General features: G+C 43.6%; 1 protein-coding gene across 4 annotated transcripts in view; it reads right to left on the minus strand.

Moving 5' to 3' along the window:
- Positions 1–679: 679 nt before the first annotated feature.
- mid2 (midline 2) overlaps positions 680–21367 on the minus strand; it is a 296983-nt gene continuing 276295 nt past the window's right edge. For all 4 annotated transcript variants that reach the window (XM_054739119.2, XM_015946679.3, XM_015946671.3 and 1 more), the window contains 2 exons: positions 1540–1747; positions 680–1242 (listed from right to left, as the gene is read on the minus strand). In XM_054739119.2, the coding sequence (XP_054595094.2) occupies positions 819–1242; positions 1540–1747 (632 nt within the window). In that variant the 3' untranslated portion in view covers positions 680–818. The remainder of the gene's footprint in view (positions 1243–1539; positions 1748–21367) is intronic.

A 21367-nucleotide genomic window follows, 5' to 3' on the forward strand; every position in this document is an offset into this window, starting at 1 on the left:
ATACAGGCAAGTTCCCTTTCCATCATCACACATTATTTAAGTCAGAAACATTCATAAAGATCTAAACTTTGAATGTTGTGTTTAATTGTGAATGTTTTTTTAATTGCATCTTCCTCCACTCTTCATCATCTCTAAAGAAGAACAATAAATATCAGTAGCTCTCTGCAGTAGTCAGTCCCATTTGGTTTTCTTGTGTATTTGTTACTTTGCACTGTTCATTTGTTACAACTTCACACTTTGAACCGCTGGCATGAAGAGTTTCAACTTGGTCCTTTGCCCAGAGGTCATGTCAAAAAGAAAATAGGTTACAGGAAATCTCAAATGGTTCTGGAAACCAGGAATCTAACCCAGCTCAGTGACAGAGCAAAGCTGCCTTGCCTCTGGGCACCAGATGAAAGTCACATGCACCAATGTTTTCAGTCAAAAATCTCATTAACTAATAGAGCTGCAAAAACACAGAATGGCTACAAACTAACAGGACCAACAGGTTTTAAATTTGGTGTGCATATTTCCAGCTCTTCCTTAGACAGCAACCCGTTCTCTCTCTCTCTCTCTCTCTCTCTCTCTCTCTCTCTCTCTCTCTCTCTCTCTCTCTCTCTCTCTCTCTCTCTCTCTCTCTCTCTCTCTCTCTCTCTCTCTCTCTCTCTCTCTCTCTCTCTCTCTCTCTCTCTCTCTCTCTCTCTCTCTCTCTCTCTCTCTCTCTCTCTCTCTCTCTCTCTCTCTCTCTCTCTCTCTCTCTCTCTCTCGGATTAGAGCAAAGCTCAGCCACACTGTCGGTGTCTGTCGACTCCTGATCAACCCTTCAGTCAAAAAACCAGTCAGTGGCAGGTTTTCATCCCCGTCAAGTAGGGCGATTCTTGTCGGCACAGGCCCATTTGCTGCTGCTGCTGCTCCTGGAGATCTGAGGACACCCCGTCAACAAAATCTGGGACAGGTAGCCCCGAGAGAATCATGACCGACTTGTTCCAGATCATAAATGTGGGTACAACAGGCAGGAGGAAGGAGATTTCAAAAGTGTGAATGTGATGGGAATTCATGGCATCGTAAAAGGACAGAGAATTGTTGTCGTAGTCCAGCAGGACGCCTAGCCGCCGCAGCTGTAGGCTCGCCTCCACCAGCATCTCCTTACCATCATGCCGCACCAGAAAATTGTTATTGCAGCGCGAGAACACCCACGAGGACGAGTTCTTGCCACTCCATTCATTTTTTGGGGCTGATTTGTAAGCCACACCAACAGCGTACCTGGAGAGAAGAAACATTTGGAGAAGTTAGAAGTTTAAAATAAGGGTCGTCTTTAACGTCTCCACTGCGGTGAGGAGGTGGGAAGTGGTAGAAACTGCTTTGATGGATCTATTTTGAGGCCAGTTAATTAGAGAATATATTTACAACTTGAGTGTACACTCTGATGTTTGCATGTGTGTGTTTGCGTGTGTGTGTGTGTGTGTAGTTTGCATAACAACCTAGATTTAAACTCCCAGAAGAAACATATTTTGGCTTTCCACGGCTTATATAAGGCGTTTATGAGCGTGTGTTTCTCACCATGTGGAGGCTCCCAGCAGCACCTCCCAGTAGTGGCAACCGCTGTCGATGAAGACATTACCGGCCGCTCCATACGAGCCGGTGCCGCTGAAACGCTCCGGTGTGTGGCTCTTCTTCAGAGAGCTCTCGTCCTTCTCCATGGTCAGACAGTCGTTGGACAGACGGAGCTTCTTGTGGGCCGTCTTCGGGTCTAACTTGAATGGCTGGCCTGCAACAAGACAGATTCAGTCAAGGGTTTCGTTCTCCTTGGGACAGCTCTAACAGCAAATCTTTATTCTTGTAATCTCTATCCTTTGTTTAAATTAACGTAGAATTAGCTGTGCATTTTCCACTATAATCATTTGATAACATTCCCATTCTACATTCATATGTTTAAACACAAATGTTAGATTTCTGTGTGGGTTTAAAAAAAAAACCTTCCTAAAAGTGAAAGAGACAATCGCGACTCAACCTGTAACACACTCTGTGTTAGAACATCAGCATTTATGAGCCAGTAGGAGGCATTTTCAGAGCCAGGCCCCTCAAGTGGACTTCGTAATGACCATTTCTGTCACACAAATTCTATAAACACAGAAATGCTCCTCCTTTACTTTCTTGGTAACCACAGAGACACGGAGCCTGGTGAACTAGAACAAATTCTTGCTTTGCAAAGTTTGGTCTAGGAATGCTCCACTGGAACCTCCGCAGCCCATAGCAGCATTCTGGCTGGCCAATCACAGCTCTCTAGAGAGGTTTCAAACACATGGAGAGCTGTGATTGGGCCATAATAGTGGGCCAATCACAGCACTTTGTCTGCTTTGTGGGCAAATCAGGGCCCTTTATTCGTCTGGTGGGCGGGATGATGCAACACAGTGGAACAAGATGGTGACAGCTTGTTTGAAACAGCTTTTACGTCAATTTTGGACTATTTGGACTTGGGCTTTATTAGAATCAGGAGCAGATGGATGTATTTAAGTTATATATATTTTTAAAAAGGATGTATTTTAGCCTTAAGCCTGATTTATGCTTCTCCGTCTGCGTCAGTGCGGAGACACGCAACGCCATTATCCGTCCTTGCGTAGGGCTCCGGCAGGCACGCAAGTACGCACGGAGTCGAGCCCACTTTTTTAAATATCTGTCGAACGAGACGGATTACGCAAGCTTGTGATTGGTCAGGACACCGCTGTTGTTTACAGCGCCGCCATTGCAAAGAGAGCCGAGTTTAACTAGCTACAGACACGGAGAAGCTTGAAGAATACCTCGTGAAAAAACTCTAAAAATATGAACGTTTCATCCTCCCGTGACTGGAGGAGTGAAAAGATGCACAGCAAGCGTTTTATTTGTGGACGGAAATGACAGGAAACGTGGGTTTAGAGGTGGGGAGCGCCTGAAGGGGGTGGGAGAATGAGAGACAAATATGCCCGTGTTAAAATTCTCTTATATACACAAAAAACACAATATAAACACACTATCTTGGACCGATACATGACAGGATACCACAGAACAGCGCTACACCCTCTGTTGTCCTGCCGGGCAATTGCTTTGCAACACTCTCCAGGAGATGGCGAAGTATGAGAGCAAAACGCTTCCGTCAATCCGTGCGTGTCTGTCCCTTGCGGAGCTGACGGAGAAGCATAAACCAGGCTTAACTCGACAGCGGACCACCTCGTTTACTGACATCCGTTGCAGTGAGTACGTCACGTTGTTTATTGTCCACTAGTATGCGGAGATCGTTTGAAAGTCAGCGATAAAACCCGCCCCCGTCAATGGAGCGTTGCCAGACAAAATATTACATTTATTTAGTCTGGCTTGCCAGGCTAGTTTCCTTCCGCAATGCCACCACAGTTTCTCTGGGGAATTCAGAGATTCTCCATACGGGGCACTAAATGTGACAGAAAATGATCAAAATGACACAAAGAGCAAAACCTCATCACCTCACATGAAAATGAGGAAAATGTTTAACTAAAGACACAAGAGGTCAGATAGAAGTCTCAGTTATCAGCATTAGAGAGCCCTGCAGACAGACGGATAATGGAGCATTAATAAGACTTTTTCTCATGAGGCTGAATCTTAATTCATAATCTAATACCAAGATGTACGGTTGTGATGAGGTGAAACTTATTGGATGATTAAACTAAGACATCAATCATTCTATAATATACTGAATCATGCGATTTATTGTGTAGCAACTGTTTACGGCAACATAGTTCATCCCTTTGAATGAGTCTGTCACCTAGCAGGCAGTAGATGCAGAGACAGCACTGGGTAGCAAACATAAAGACAATCAAAAAAGCTTGCTCCTAAACGATGGGCCACCTCATGGAAATTGTAAATACGTAGATGTAACTTCATTAAATTGGAATGTTCTAAATATCTGACATGCTTTTATCTCTTTGATATTCACAGTGAAAAAGAGACTGAGCATTGGCTGTTGCAGGCTCTGTGTTTCTCCATAACAGTAAGTGATGGGAGATGTGAGGGGGGACACGAAGCTCAAAGATAGCTGCGGAACAATACCCAAGCATTGACCTTGATTTGGGAAAACACATTTATTTGTAGTATATTTTGTTGGTGCAAGATTCACTAAAACTGGAATAGATCAGATGAAGACCCAAACACAGACAGGAAGTGAGCTAGCGTCAACTTTCAGCTAATTCAGCATGTTTAGGTGATATTATGTAGTATTAATCATATAACAATCACCCAAAATATCAAATATTAGTGGGGTTCCTTCATTTTCGATGATGTGAATAAATTCTAAAACTGGAGGGAAAAAAATCATTTTGGGGTGATTTCATAAAATATTCCATGAAGTGACAGAAAATCTCCTGTATCATGTTGTTATTGGGATAAAAATGGCTTCAGCAGCATCTCTACTTCAAATGTTTTTTAGTTTGACTGAAAAGTTTAATGACTTTGCATGAGACGAATGCAAAAGTACCTCAAAGTAAAGCAAATTAAATATCTGATTTACATAAATTTAGATTACAATTAGCTTCTTTCTTATTGTTTTCCAAAAGAGCACTTGCTTTACTTTAATTAAAGTCTGATTGTATTGACCATAATTTCCCTGAACACAGGTTTTTGTCGGCCACAGAAGCTTTTGATGTTATAGAAGAATGTGTAGAAAATTGCCAGGTTTTGCTCCTTCGATTTCTTAGCAACATCAGCATTCACGAGAAATCACTGGACACTTTTAACTTCGTCGTGGTCTTCACCCTCTCCTGAGGAAATAGTCACACAGCAGCTGTTGCTTTCCTACATTCACCAGCAGGTTGCTTTCTGCTGTTCTGGATTATCACGCAGAATAAACACAGGAGGTATGACTCGGTCAAAAGGAGAAAGAGTTGTGAAAAAGAACAAAAGGAACCCAAAGCAGCGGCAAAAAAAGCAGGATAAACAAAACTTGGGGTGAAAAGTGCTTGCAGAGAACTCAGGGGGAGAAACAGAAGAGGAGACTGTTGGAATCACAAGGACGAGGCTCCAGACTTCAAAGCCCCACGCTGCCTTTGGTAAAAACATTTCATAACAGCAAAGGAAGTCACACGGCACTTTTCCTCTGTTCCTCCAGTCACACAGACTTGGAAATTAGCTGAAGGAAAGTGGCCTCCACTTCCACTGTAGTTGGCGGGGGCTGAAGCTATTCAGTGGAAATGCTTCTATCCGGCTGCAACAATTCAGTTTGCAGTGACACCAGTAATTTGGGTGTAATGGGTGGAAAATTGAGGGGGCAAAACTAGGTGAGTGGCAGAGAGAAAGAGAGGAAGGAGTTCAGAGGAGTGGGGATAATATAAGATTGTACGAACTGAGAATCCCTTCTAAGCTACCTCTCCATGTCCGTATGTGAGTGTGTGTGTGTGTGTGTGTGTAAGTCACATCCCCACCAGACCAGACATTAACTGTGGCACCTCTCATTTCATCTCTCAGCCTCTCAGAGTCTCCTACAGCTTAATGAGCAGCACAATGAGGACTCTGACTCCCCCTCTCCTCTCTTCTCTTTATCTGCTCTTCCCTTCATTCCCCTCCATTCTTTCATTCTCACCCCCTCTATCCTCTCCAGCCTCAGACACTCCTTTCCAATAATCTGCGTGGTGAGTGTGCTCTACTGCGTGTGCATATGAGACGACGAGGCCAGTGTGCTTCTGGCAGCCAATTACATTAATGCGCTCCCTTCTTTGAACTGCTTATCGCTGCCAGCGCAGCCATTTCTAAACACTGGGGCTCTGTCATGCCCTTCCAGGGGATGACTCCTGAGAGAGCCCTGGCTGCGCCCGAGGTAGGGGAAGGGGGACGCACGTGACATTAGAGGACATGCAGACACACACACACACACACACACACACACACACACACACACACACACACACACACACACACACATGGCACCAACCTACACAAACACAAGCACGGAGCACAGCAAACTGCCAAAAGGAGATGTTCTGAACCAGAGCCGGGTTCTTTAAAGTGGAGAGAGTCAAACGTAATGAGTTCCTGCTGCAAATGAAAGAGATGACAGATGTAACATTACATGAACTACATAGAACAAATTGGTTTTATTTTTGACATGCTGGTAAATCGGACTGTTTCAATAAATCACACAGCCTGATTGTGCTTGCCGATGCTGTCAGAAAGGACAATAAGTACCTTAGCAATAACATGGTTCAATAGAAACAACAAACAGTACTTGTTTGGAGATCGTTTTAAGCAATGCCTCCTTTGTGTTTTCATAATGACGCTGCCACCTGCTGGTGTGGTATATGGATTTAGTGTTTCTTGTTAGAATTTTAGAATTTCAGTTTGGAGCAGTGGTTCCTAAACATCTCAGCTTTAGACCTGCAACATTATTCAAGACACGTAACCCCAGATATCTCTGGTTTGATAATACAAACATGATTAAATCACTAATTCGTGGCCCATATTCATTTATAAACATTTATGACCTTTTAGTTGAGTTTTTGTAACAATTATGCCACAGCTTCAGTGTTTTTGTATTTAAATTTGATTTCTTGAAATCATCTCATGTTAACCTGCGTAGCTCCTAGCGACCCACAGAGGGGCCCCGACCTCAGCGTTGAGAACCACTTGCTTTGATGGAGACATCCATACAGCTGTCCATCCATCCATCTCTCTCCCCAGCAACCCTCTCCAGCTATGCCCTCCAGCTAGGGCCAGAATATACTTACTGTCTAACCTTGTTTGTGTTGGTGCAGACAGCAGTTGTCTTTGTTCACATACGTGCGAGCTTCAGGCTCGGATCTCATTCCAGCGAGAGATGCGGGACTGCAGCGTGATCTGCCTCATAGAAACCTGGCTATCGGACAAAGTACCGGACACCGCAGTACAACTACCGGGGTTCTCCGTGCACCGCGCGGACAGGTCTCAGGAGCTTACCGGGAAAAGCAGAGGTGGTGGTGTGTGATTCATAATCATCAACAGCTTGTGTGATTGCAAACGTGCACCCGGTCAAATCCTTCTGCTCTCCGGACCTGGAGTACCTGATGATTAAGTGCCGGCCATTTTGGCTACCGAGAGAATTCACAGCGGTGATTATTACAGCTGTTTACATTCCCCCACAAGCCGACACTGACCGAGCACTCAGAGAACTGTACAGCGCGATCAGCAATGAGGAAACCGTACACCCAGAGGCGGTGTTTATTACGATCGGGGACTTTAATGAGGGTAACCTGAAGAAAGTCTCACCAAAACTACACACACACATCCATTTCAATACACGTGGAGACCGGCTACTCGACCACTGCTGCACCTCTTTCTGAGATGCGTACAAAGCCCTCCCCTGCGCCCCATTCGGCCAATCAGATCACCACTCCATCCTGCTTATACCTGTCTACAGACAGAAGCTGAAACGGGAAGCTCCAACCCTGAGGGCGGTGCATCGTTGGTCAAACCAATCGGAGTCTGCGCTGCAGGATTGTTTTGATCGGGCGGACTGGGAAATGTTTCACGCAGCTGCTAGAAACATTGATGAGTACACAGACTCAGTCTGCGGATTGATCAGAAAATGCGTGGAAGATGTTGTCCCATCCAGAACAGTTAAATCCTTCCCGAATCAAAAACCCTGGATTAATGGAGATGTGCGAACGGCGCTGGCGGCGCGGAGCACCGCCTTTGCCTCCGCGAACACATCAGACTACAAACACGCACATTACCAACTCCGGAAGACGATCAAAGCAGCCAAACGTGAGTACAGAGACAGGGTGGAGCAACAGTTTGACAACCCCCGGAGTATGTGGCAGGGACTAAACACAATCACAGACTCTAGAGGGAAAACCAGAACACCGCAGACCACGGCCTCTCTGTGTGAGGATCTAAACGCATTCTATGCCAGATTCGACACAGCGAACTCCATGAGACCGGACAGTGAGCGCACCGCGGATGACGTCAGTGCGCACACTGTGTCTGAAGAGGATGTGCGGAGGTGCTTCAGGAGGGTGAACGCACGCAAAGCTACTGGTCCGGATGGGATTCCCGGCCACGTCCTAAGGTCATGCACGGGTCAGCTGGCTGGAGTGTTTACACACATCTTCAACCTTTCCCTCTCTCTGTCTGTAGTCCCAGCCTGCTTCAAAATGGCCACCAATGTCCCTGTACCCAAATCCTCCACCATCCCCTCATTGAATGACTGGCGACCTGTAGCCCTGACCCCCATCGTGAGCAAATGCTTCGAGAAGTTGGTCAGGGGCTTCATCTGCTCTGCACTGACCGATTCACTGGACCCTCTACAGTTTGCATACCGCCACAACAGGTCCACTGATGATGCCATAGCCCTGACACTCCATGCTGCCCTGTCACACCTGGAGAAGAGGGACACGTATGTGAGAATGCTGTTTGTAGATTGCAGCTCAGCATTCAACACCATTGTTCCCTCGAAGCTGGACAGGAAACTGCAGGATCTAGGACTGAGCAGCTCCCTCTGCAGCTGGATCCTTAACTTTCTGTCTGACAGACGCCAGGTGGTCAGACTGGGCAGCACCACCTCATCCCCCGTCACACTGAACACTGGTGCTCCGCAGGGGTGTGTGCTGAGCCCTCTCCTGTACTCACTCTACACCTACGACTGCACGGCCACGAGAAACCCCAACATCATTGTGAAGTATGCGTACGACACCACAGTGGTAGGTCTCATCACCAACGACGATGAGACGGCCTACAGGGAGGAGATCAGCGCCCTGACCCACTGGTGTCAGGAAAACCGTCTCACCCTCAACGTCACAAAGACAAAGGAGTTGATAGTGGACTTCCGGAGGAGCAGAGGAATACACACCTCCATCACCATCAACGGCGACGCTGTGGAGAGGGTGAGCAGCTTCCGTTTCCTTGGAGTTCATCTGACTGAGGACCTTACGTGGTCAGTGCACACGAACAATACAGTGAAGAAGGCACAGCAGCGCCTCTTCTTTCTCAGAAGATTGAAAAGATTTGGCATGAGCCACCGCATCCTCAGGACCTTCTATCGCTGTGCCATTGAGAGCATCCTCACTGGATGCATCTCTGCCTGGTATGGCAACAGCACCGCTTACAACCGCAAAGCTCTCCAGAGAGTAGTGCGGTGTGCAGAAAGGATTATTGGAGGTGAGCTTCCCTCCCTCCAAGACATCTACAGGAAGCGGTGCCTGAGGACAGCGGGGAGGATCATCAAGGACTCAAGTCACCCCAGCCATAAACTGTTCAGACTACTTCCATCAGGAAGGAGGTTCTGCAGCATCCGGTCCAGAACCAGCAGACTGAGAGACAGCTTTTTCCATCAGGCCATCAGACTGCTGAACACGGCGCAGACCCCTCACTACTGAAACTCCAACATTACACACTCCATACTGTACATTAATGCCACTATTTTGCACATACCAACCTCTGTACATTTTATATCTCTTATCTTATTGTTTACTTTATTCATTTGTAAAACACGTATATACACACTATACACACACTGACACACTCACACGCACACACGTAGAACAATATATTTAAAAAAAATAATATACTTACATAAACATTTAGTAATGTATATACATTACAACTTATACATATTATTACTTGGATTAGACATTTTTATATTTTACTTGTTTTTACATTACTGTATTTTTGCATAACTCTGTTGCTGTGAAGCTCGCACACAAGAATTTCACTCGCATGTACTGTACCAGTGTACCCGCACATGTGACGTGACAATAAAAGGGATTTGATTTTGATTTGATTTGATTTGCTGTTGCACGGTACTGTAATGCATGCAGTACTGTAGTGTTGTAGTAGACTACTCAAGAGAGCTGTGTTTGTGGGTACAACCAAAACAAACTTGGTATCTATAGAAGAGATCGGAAACTGGTTAGATTTGAGATCAAGACAGGAAAACAGGACAGCAGCGGTATCGTGGATGGTATGAAAGACCTCTGAACTAGAGACGGAGTCACCATGGTGTGTGTGTCTTGCTTATTTAGTCAACTCCACCTACTGGTTACTTGTATATTGCAGCATTAGAACGTGTTACTCTAATTTTGGGGGACACGGACAAACAACGCTTCAAATCAACACAAGGTAAACACACGTAGGCATGGTTTTAAAGCAAGTATGTTCCAGGCCTAGGGCCTTCAGACCAGTCTCCATCTAGCTGGACAAACCCAGAGGTCATCCAAAGGGAAGTTATCATCCTTATTAGATGTCTGGAACACCACAGCTGAGAAGAAGCTCAATTCTGATCTCCTCCTGGATGGAAGAGCTCTTCATCTCATCTCTAAGGCTGAGCTAGGTCACTTAAGAAAGATGATAATTTCAACTGATTTAATCTGGAAACTCGTTCGTTTGGTCACTATTCAACTCTGACAGCCATATGAGAGGGCTGGAATGTTTCTTTACCACTGTGAACATTATTTCTTAAAAAGGAAAAATATTTTTTAAAAGTATCCAGAGTCATGACACTGACCACTCCTGGAACAAGGAACATTACAGGCGAAGAGCATCTTAGTACTTCTATTTTAAGGAATTGTGAGTGAACGTTTTGGTTATATGAGCTTCATCAGGATCGTTTTTGACACCTCTGGGCCTAAAATAAAATCTAAGGCAGCTGTAATCAAGTTCTGTGTGTTCTTTGTGCTTTCTCTGTTTTAATAAAGATCTCAGCCCTTCATCCGCCCCGGGTGCTCCTTCCTGTTGCAGAATTGCCATGAAATGAAGAGACCTAAAGTCATTGAGAGAGCGCTGGTGTTTGCTAGCAGCAGTCTGAGAACCTGCCATTTTTGATTCCTTCTGGCGTGCTACACTGCTCAGGTGCTCAGGCATAAAGGAGGGATGTGTGATGCTACGCAATATTAGGAAGGAGACTGATTCAAAAGGAAAATGCATGTTTAAAAACGTCTCCAAACTTTGGTTTTTTAAACCAAAATACACTGTTTATTAAATAACACACACACACACACACACACACACACACACACACACACACACACACACACACACACACACACACACACAGCTTTAGCAGTACTCTGGTGCTGATGGCCACACAGAAAATGAACCATTTGTTACATTGATAGATTTTTGGTCTGATTCTTGTGTAAAATGAGGGACGGTTGGACTTTACAGCATGAATTACTTTCAGCCAGGATGACTAGTCTGTTTCCTCTCTGCAGTACTGGAGCAGCAATTAGAAGTATCTCTGTCTGCAAAGATAACAGCTCTCTACCAGACTGCCTTCGAGCTGTGCATTGTTAGAGACTTGGAAATCTTAAATAGAAACTTGTAAAACACAAAACAGAAAGGAGATAGGGAATAAAATGGGGCCACAGTGAGAAGAACATGTATAAAATATAAATTCATTCAAACTTAATTCTGAGTCATTTTGCAGCGGGGGTGCACTGTAATTGAATCAATATCCCTCCTTGTGCTGCTGATAAGGAATAGATGTAGCAGTTTCTAACAAGACACGAATAAACAAAGATCAGTTTTACTGCAAAAGTAAATTACTGCAGAAACAGCCCCGTTAGGGATTTGGAGGGGTTTCTTGAAATAGCAGAAGCCTTAAACAAGCTCCTGCAGGAATCACAAATCTATTAATGCAATTAAAAAGTTGATTTCTGAACATCAGATTCAATAACAACCGACAATTTGAACCTGGCTAGCAGGACTCCCTGGAAAGCCTAACGTCTATCTCTGGGTTTTCTTGCAAAACTTCATAAAAACAAACCAAAGAATTGAGGAATGAACCGCCAGAAGTGCTTCACCCTGTAATGAACTTCAGCGGTTTCTTCAGAGACAAGTTCTAGGAAAACAATTTTCAGAAACATGTTTGAGTCTGATTAGATTTTCATTTGAATGAGGGAGGTCATTTTAGGAAGTAATTTTCTGGTACGACTCTGAGCTTTTATGAAAAATATGCAATTACTCATTAAAATGTAGCTACTGTCCAAGTGAAACAGCTTTACTCTTCTGTTGTTTCACTGCACATTAATACGCGTGTGTGTGTGTGTGTGTGTCTGTGTGTCTGTGTGAGTGAGTGAGAGAGAGAGTGAGAGAGAGAGAGAGAGAGAGAGAGAGAGAGAGAGAGAGAGAGAGAGAGAGAGAGAGAGAGAGAGAGAGAGAGAGAGAGAGAGAGAGAGAGAGAGAGAGAGAGAGAGAGAGAGAGAGAGAGAGAGAGAGAAGCACCCAGCAGATCAGGCAGAACTTGAAAGTGTTTCTGATTGATAAGTTTTGGTTTTCTGTACAACTCTTGCTTCCTGAAGCCCCAGCCAGTTTTCCATCTGACTTGGTCATTCCCACCTGACTGACATGTTAACACTCTAGTCTCACTATTTCTCCCCTTTCCTTCTGTTGACATCTTCACCTGCTGTTGCAAGTGCTGGATAAACACAATTTATATTCGTCAAACTCCAACACACAAATGACAAAATGTGGAGATGGTGATTTTTAAACTAGAAGTTGTCAGCATTTTCTCATCTCACAGGAACATGTGTAATGTTTTTACCAGCTCCAAAACCACCACACAAACCCTTTAAGGTCTTTGGTGCATGTAGATATCAGCAGCGTGCACTAAACAAGGCGAGCGACGAAACAACATCACATCACAGCTCTCTTTGTTTATCTCTATATTTGTTGTAGTTTTAAAATGAAAACATATTTCAGCTTTTAGACATAAAACTAGAGCTAATAAATAAAAGTAATTTTTCTAATGTTGCCATCTCATTTCACTCTGTTAGAAATCAGATCCATCCTCGATGATCTCTAAAGATGTTTTTTTAAAGAGTCAGAAATATAGACTTTTTAAAAAACTGGTAGACAAAGCCTCAAACTGTGGAAGAAAGAAGGGCTTTTATTTTTGCTGTGGGGTTGTAAGATCATTGGTGCTCTTCTATGGGCTATTAGTGATCTGTTGGGGGTTTAGAAGGCCACATGTGAAAAGTTGTCAAATGAAAAGTAGAGAAAATAAAACCACGACCTATGTTAAAAGTATGTATAAAATAATTACAGTAGAAAGGTTCCCCCACCCGTTGCTTTTAGTCATTTTAAATAACACATTGTTAAATTCTGAGAGAGAAATGAAAATTGAAGTAGATTTTATCTCCCTTTTGGTCACTGGATTCCAGTCACTGATGATTACTGTAACCACCAACACATTCGTAAGTGTACGAGAGAAGTTAATTTCCCCCCATCCTCTAAAGTCTGCAGTGTGCTGCAGACACACACACACACACCTGTCATCTACCGTTCCTGAGCCGGTCCTGTACTGGTGCTGAACCAGTCCCACAGCTGGATCGACTGGCTGCTGGACAAACCCTGAAGCTTTCTTCACTTCTAGTTAAAGTTCAACTTTATGGTGAAAAGGGACTTTGCAGTTTGATCACGCTTCTATGAGGTCATATTTAGATGTTTCTAAGGCCCTGTCCACACGTAGCCGGGGATCTGCCAAAACGTAGATATTTTTCTACGTTTTGGCCTGTCATCCACACGAAAACTGAGTTTTTTTACACGAAAACTGATCTTTTTAAAAACTCCGGCCAAAGTGAAGATCTGCGTTTTCTCCGTTTTGGGTGTCTGCGTGTGGACAGACAAAACCGGAGTTTTAAGGTCCGCAACGTCACTTTCCGCGATAAAAAAATGCTGACATCACGTGTGCGACCTGTGTTTACACTAGCCGACAGCATGGATGCCCTCAGAGCTGCGCTCGCTTTATCAATTGTCCAAGCGCTTTTTGCTTGTTTGTTTTTGCAAGCGGAATTACTGCTCCTAGCAGAAGGCCACAGACGAAGGACGAGGTTAAGAATGGGGGAAGTACTGCCGCCTACAGGTCTGGCATGTCCTTAACAACGTATTTATCCGGGTACGTGTGGACAGAGTTTTTTTTTTAAACGAGGTGGTGTGGATGCAAGTTTTTGGAGGGGCGGATATTCGTTTTTAAAAAAAACCCGGCTACGTGTGGACTAGGCCTGAGATCTGCATGGATGCTAACAGACTTAGCACCAAACTAACTCAATGGTGTTATCTACCTCGATCACACAACCTGTTGTTTTTTTGTTAGTTGTAAAAAAACACATTATGACATTTCTGAGTGAAGCATTCCTTTGAGGAGTAAAATCTAAACTAATGAAACTCCAAATCTGCACAAGTCTGCAACAGGAAAAACCCAGCTTATTACTGCGTGTATGTACGGCTAAACTTTTTCTTAGATTTCTTTGTCTTCATGAATATCTCTAAGTATTTTGGCCTCTAGATGATAAAAAAAGTTTATTATAATAGAGCTGCACCATACAAGAGTTTCAACACACCACCTCCTCCTTTCCTTTTCCATCATCAGCCTCACCTCTTCCTCCACTCGTCATCTCCTCTACACCTTTAACTGTTTACTTTAGGGGCTTGTCATCACACATGCATGCTGGGTAAACATTACTGCAGGACCTTGAACACAAAGAGGGATTTGCACCTTCAGGGAAGCTTGATATGTGACATTTTCAGGCCGTTACCAAACACTGGATCTGACTAAATGATGTGATAACACAAACACACTCTCTGGGGTGTTTGTCCACAATGTATGTCACCAGAACAGTTTAACAACAGAATCGATGTTTTACTGCCAGTAAGGAGATGCCTACAGAAAAGGTTGTGTGCTTTCACATTTCCTTTTGTTCAGACATGAACAATACACTCACTCAAATTAGACACAGCTTTACTGCAACAATAGAGCTGCTAAAGGACATTTTCCACCCCGCGTCTATACGTTGTTAATACTTACACCACGCTGCAGTTTTGAAGTAAACATCAGTGGGCACTTTTCATGCACACATTTCAATATGGAGGCTAATACCAACACTTAATTTTATTTTTATTTTTGAAATCTGAATATGGATAACTGCAAACTGAGAGTGAACTGTAACTAACTAGCTTCTGCTAGGGTTTCCTTTGTTGACTCCAATTCTAAACACATATGCTCACCGTTACTGGATAGAGGTTTTATTTAGTTATCTATAATTAAGCCGTAACGAGGAAGACATATTACTCTAAACTCTGAACTACGTGTCAATCTCAGACCCTCGGACCAAATTTGGCCCACAAGATCAAATATCAAATACATGTTAAAACTGGCCCGGTGGCCAATTTTGCCACAGACTACAAATCCCACAGTGCTTTGTGGCGTTAGCTTGTCAGTCGAAGCGTCCCCCTTCTTTCTGTTTCATTAGCATCCATGCTACTACTCTGTCTGCAGCGTTACCTCCTCAATCTCGGAAAAACTTAAATAACTCCTCTTAGCGCCAAGTTTACAGTTTGCCAACTTTGAAGCCCAGAAATTGACTTTAACTGCTCAGTTATCTGTTCTTAGCTATCAGAGAAAGCGCACCAACCAACTTCCAGACTGAGATAATTGAACTCCAGTTTAGCGACACGCTCCAGTCAGTATGACTCTGTGGCTGCTGTAGTTTTTATCTCTCCTCCCCGGCACACCGACCAACTGTGTGGTCAAGCTGCCCCGATTCTCTCCATGTTCAGCAGCACAAACCTGTGTGAGCAACTGTTGTCTGTGATGAAGAGGAACAGAACAACACACGAGTCTCACTGATGAACATCTTCATCAGCTCAGAGCCCAACCCCAGAGATGCAGGTGTCTGGCTGGAACAGGTGAGCATCACAGTAAATCAGAATGAAGCAAGCTGAGCTCGAATTTTTTAGGTTTTATGCATTTTTTCTGCTCCAAAGCACGAAGAGGAACAACATCCTCACACTTCAATCTGTGACAATATAGAGTTTATTCTTCTCAAGCTTTCAGTCAAAAGACCTTTATTATGATTTGTGGATGTTCATGCAGAGAGTGCTGCTCCAAAGCATGAAAGTTAATAAGTATATTGCATTTTCATGTAAGATAATTACTGTATTTCTTATTTTTGTTGTTGGCCTGTGAAAAAACATTTAACCCACTTCAAAACAGGAACTGGGAAGACTACAGAGAGATGAATAGAATAGAAATATAATAGAGAACCCCTTTATTGTCCTTCAGTGGGGAAATTTTGGTGTCAGAGCAGCTATAACATTCATTAAAGGAGCAAAAAAGGAGAGTAAAAAATAAGAATAAAGAGTTAACAACAAGAAAACATAAAACAGGAAGACTTAAAATATTCAAAATATATATACAAAATGTTGTATATATACACAATTTAATGAATAAAAATAACAAAACAATGAGACATAAGCAACAAATACCACTGATGTGTGCTTTAAAATCGATTTGCTCGTGTGTAATTTGTTTATTCCACATTCAGTGTTACTGCAAAAATAAGTTTGTTTACAGATGGAAAGGTTCAACCATACATATCTGTAGATAAAGGAAAATTCACACATTTGCCGTCACTTTCTCAAAAAACATTGAGTTTGGTTTGCAACTTTGGCCCAGTGTGAATTAGAGTTTGACACCCCTGCTCCAGTCAGTTGGTTTTTCAACTGTTATGGCGTATTAAGGACACACTGAAAAGAAGAAATCAGGAGAAAATGTTCAGATTAAAGCTCACATTTATGAATGAATGCTTTGTGAGTCATTCTCTAAAGGAAAAATGTCCTGGCGCCCCTGCTTCACAAATTAGAAGTTAGCTGGAGGAGTGGGAATGGAAAACAGCTGGATTTGGAGTCTTACTCATTAATATTCAGACATCTCGCCTCTGATTGGATACCAGCAACGCCACTCTACCACTGACTCTGCTCTGCAATGTTTATGTTTTATCTTCATAATTAAAACAAACCTGAAGGAGTTCTGCTGTGTGGTGGAGTTGTTAATGCTAACAGTTAGCTTTTACTAGCCGAGACGTTCTCTGCTGTTTCCTGGACGCTAAAACAACAACAGCCTTCCCCGTTTCGAGTCAAGATGGGCGAGACCACGAATGCTAGATTTTCCATATGACAGATCTGTCAGGCTTTCCTAATTGGTTTCCTTGCCATTTCCTACCAGCAGCTACTGGAGGAAATTGAAGTAGAAGACTGTTTTTATGTTTAGCCTGGAAATCAGAGTGACTGATCATGTTTCAAATAACACAAGAAAAATAAAAATATTTGCTCTTTAAAGTTAACAAAAAAAAAACTGGAAATTTTTATTTCATCTTGACAGTTTGATTTTAATATGAAAACATCGGTACTTCTACCATCTGAACTGCTATGGTACATGCTCTTTTAAACTTTTAAGTGCTCCAGATAATCAGAACATTTTCCTTTGATTACCCTGAAATGAACTGCAGCAGCATCCGACATTACTGTGGAAAACGTCAGAAAATACTGTAGTATCTGTTAGGAAGTAACATATTTATACACATATGATGTTCATATCTACATATTTCTATAGGTTTTCAAAACAGCAAGTTAACAAGCCCAATAATTTTCCTGCGCAGGCTGTAAAACAGCTAGCTGTTGATCCGAGTTTCTTACTGCGATGGATAGCAAAGTCAAGCACCAACTAATAAACGCGAAGTTGAATAATGTGGGTTCTTGTTATGTCAGCTGCAACCCTAATAAGTACTGGTCGAATTAATTTGCAACCTTAATTCAGTTTCATGCTTATAACGGCAAAAGACGTGTAAATCTTTAATGTCACAATTTTTATCAGACGTGCCTCTGCTTGTTAAGAATGGCAGCAGGTAGAGCACATTTAGCATTTTATAGGAGAAAGATTAGATGTTTAATACATTTAGTACTAATATAAATACACATTAACAGGAAACTAACTTTTTAGTCTTTATTTTAGATTTGATTATTTTTGGTCTTTTAAAGAAGATCTGAAAAGCAGCACAGAGATGATTTTTAAGTCTGTAGACACTCGTGGCTGCAAAGAGCTGTTCAGGGTCTTTTAATTCATCGAACGCTCTCACTTTCAGTCCGTCACTTTTCATCCACTTTACTCTGCCCTTTGTTCTGGGCTTCTTCTTTCATTTGTGAGGACAGTCGTGTAGAAACCTGGTCACAGTTCGCTCTGAGGTAAATGGTGGAGTGGTGATAAAAGGTCACACATGTGCACACATGCATGTCCTCCTTTCTGCCTTCTTCTCCACCATGCTTAATTCATATGTTTTTTAGAAAGCTGTGTGTTACTTTACGTGTGACTTCTGAGCACACAGCAGCTCGCTGATATTTCTATAAAGGGCAACATTAGTGCCTCTGTTCACTTTCAGCCACACAGAGTTCACCACTGCATCAGAGAGGCCTAGAAAGAGGCTAAAGAAAGCACAGAAACATGATGTTGTCTCAATCAAGCAGCTCGATGCAAAGTTGCAGAACCATAAAACATCCTCTTCTTTGTTTAAACCGGCAGACTTTCTGTCACCATAGTGCACTTCTGAGGTTTGAGTGTCTAGTGTGGCTTCAGGTCGATAGCCTCACCAGCTAGGTGCAGAACTCCACATTATCTTCAGCTGCACATTCCGCCAGCTCCAGAGACATCACTTGAACTACTTTATCGGCCTTCACGCAGCTCCACCAGCTTTTTCTCCACGTATGCATAACACAAGTAAACACACTCAGATTTGCAAAACACTTCTCAATTGAAAGTGGCTGGATTAGATGATGAACCACATCTTCCTCGTGTAACTCGCAGCCTTTCACCGCACCTGAGTGTTCTAAAGAGTGAACTGAGTGAACTATGCTGCACATAGTTGAGCAACAACAGACTTTGGTTGCAGTGTGACAGTATGACTGCTCAATTTCGGCTCAAGTCAAGACAAAACTATAGGGACTTTGGTGCTTGCCTTAAAGGGAATTTCCAGCATTGCAGCTTCAAGAAACGAGCCACTAGGTAACGTGGTGTTCATGTGGTTCAAGAACGAAATGGTTAGCCTTGTTATTTGTCCTAAGCTTGACGTTGGCCATAACACAGCATTTTTGGTTGGCAAGGATGGTGACTGGCTTTTTTCCATGTAACCTCACAGAATGTGTGCACCGGTCACTCTCTTGTGTGTGGGCTATATGTCGTAGGACCATCATAACATCTTCAGAACACCTGTGGGAAGGGTCCAATGCACTTAGGTTTAGCTTGTCATAAAGTTGAAACAGCACATTGGTCCCAAATAGCAGTGGGACTTTATTGTTGAAATTACACTCTGGAACGACAAGTGCTAAGGCAACAAGCTGTTCTTCCTGACCAGTGATGCTCTGAGGGAACATGACACAAACCTCTATGTAGCCGAGATACGGGACATTCTGTCCTCCTGCTCCTTCAACTTCAAGGAGGGAATGATTTGGCTTGACAGGCAGGTGAGACAGATAGCTTTTATGAAAAGGTTCTGAGATAGTTGTGACTTGTGAGCCAGTCACCATAATGGACTCACACTCTACATTTTCAAGGAAAACAGAAACCGCACAACGAGGGCCTATAAGCCCAAATGGCAGTGAAACGTTTGTATCATTATCTGGCTGTATTGTCGGTGACACTACTTTATCTTGTGCTGCAGCACTGTGAACTAGCATGCTGGGACTAAGGCCACCTGAGATTCCAGCTCCTGGGTGTCCTACAGCAGGAGCTGTTAGGAGTTTAAAGCAAAAGGTTCAGCAGCCTGTTGAGCCTTACCCCGGCTTTCCACAGGAGCCGTCAGCAGCACGTTACTGCAGCAGCACGTCATAGCTGCTGATAGGAACCGCTGTGGTCAACAGAACCTTTTCCACTGGAGCCGTCAGCAGCGCGAGTCAGCCGCGTCTCAGGAGCAGCATGTCGCGGCCTTTACGCGCCGGTTCTATTTTCTACGCGCAACGCCTCTGAAACGCGTCAAGTTCGACATTTTTGGGGAAGGAAAGACAGGAAATCAGACGCGGAAATGGAGAGAAGCTACCGAGATTTTCAGAATAAAGAACGTTCTGCCTTCCAGTTGCTTTACTTTTAAAAAAGGTTACAAAATGAGCGTCCCCGTGAGAAGTTATCACCTAGCTAGCGGTCTCCTTTGTTTTTCAGGTCTGTATAAGCGATTATAAAACGGACAGAACATAAAATACAAACGTTTTGGAGCCATGTTGTAGTTTTCTCCTGCTTGTTGTTGTGTTTACTGACGAAGTCACTCGTGTGACTTCGTGCTCTGTCGGTGGCAGCTGCTCCCCTGCTGCTTCGCGTCTCGTGGGAACGGCCAAGCAGCAGCTTACGCGAGCAAGACGTGCTGCTGCAGTAATGTGCTGCTGACGGCTCCGGTGGAAAACCGGGGTTAAAACCATCTTGTTTTACTCTCAACTCTGCATTCTTCTTGTGAACGAGTGCAGGAATTGGTTCATTTGGACAGCGAACAGCAATGTGATTATCCTCACCGCACCTGAAACAGAACCAGGCTTTTGGCATGCCAGGGACTTTACTAAGGTGTTTTACACCGCTGCTGCCTAAACCTAACCATTGTTTCTTTTCAGCATTTGTGCTGGTTCTGGAAACTGACTGGTTTTGAGTGAGTTGTTCAAGTTGTCTAGATAACTCATTTATTCTCTCCTCGAGCTTTGCCGTGTCATTTAGTGTGGCTTTCTGGCTGGATAAGGGCTCACTATCAGAGCTAAGTTTCTTAGGCCTTTGGTTTAACTTCTCCACCTGTTTAGTTAGTTCTTTCACCCGGCTTTCAAGTTTTGAAGGTTCATTTTGGTTTGCATTTAATCCTAACCCAGGCTCATGGCTGTACGGAGGCATATCAAGAACAGAATGAGCATGTGCATTTGCTTTTGCAGATCCTAAGTGTTTCTTCATTCTGTCAAGCTTAGCAGACTGTCGACCTTCCTCAGTTCTCAACATAAGGAGCATCTCAGGGAATGATGGTGGGTTGCTCTTCCTATGCTCTAGCTGAAGACCAATGATGAGGCTTTGGTCTCAACAGCCTTAACAGAACTGTCTGAATAGTTGTTCATTTCTTAGCAGAAGCTCCCTCCCTAGAAATAGCCCTTGTAGGAAGGCCGTGAAGCCTGCTTAAGAAAGCTGAGGGTTTGTCACCATGGTTCTGATTACAACTCAGAAGCATAAAGCTCCTCCCCATTTGAGTGATATAAGTGCCAGGTGGTGAGCATCCTAACCCCCAAATTCCACTACCTCCGCTCCGCTCTGGTCCGCCCCCGCCTTCCGCAGCCACTCGCTTCCGAACTCAAATTATACTGGTACCCGCTTTACAACGGCTCCGCTCCGGTGCGGAGACCTGAGGTGGGCAAACAAGCATGCGCGGGATTTTCGAGATCTTGCGATACAGTCCGAGCAATAAACGCGGAAGTTAGATCCAAACATCCGTTGTGTGGGAGAAGCATCGACATGAACAGTTTAATCTGCCTATCATGTGTGTTGAGAGATCAGCAGTGTTTGGATCAACAAAGTGTGACTACTTTGATAGTGGAAACTGTATTTATGGCTTATTTTTGTGCATTTAAACTTCAG

Source organism: Nothobranchius furzeri, chromosome 1 (genome assembly GCF_043380555.1).
Source record: "Nothobranchius furzeri strain GRZ-AD chromosome 1, NfurGRZ-RIMD1, whole genome shotgun sequence".
In the NCBI taxonomy this organism is placed as follows: domain Eukaryota; kingdom Metazoa; phylum Chordata; class Actinopteri; order Cyprinodontiformes; family Nothobranchiidae; genus Nothobranchius; species Nothobranchius furzeri.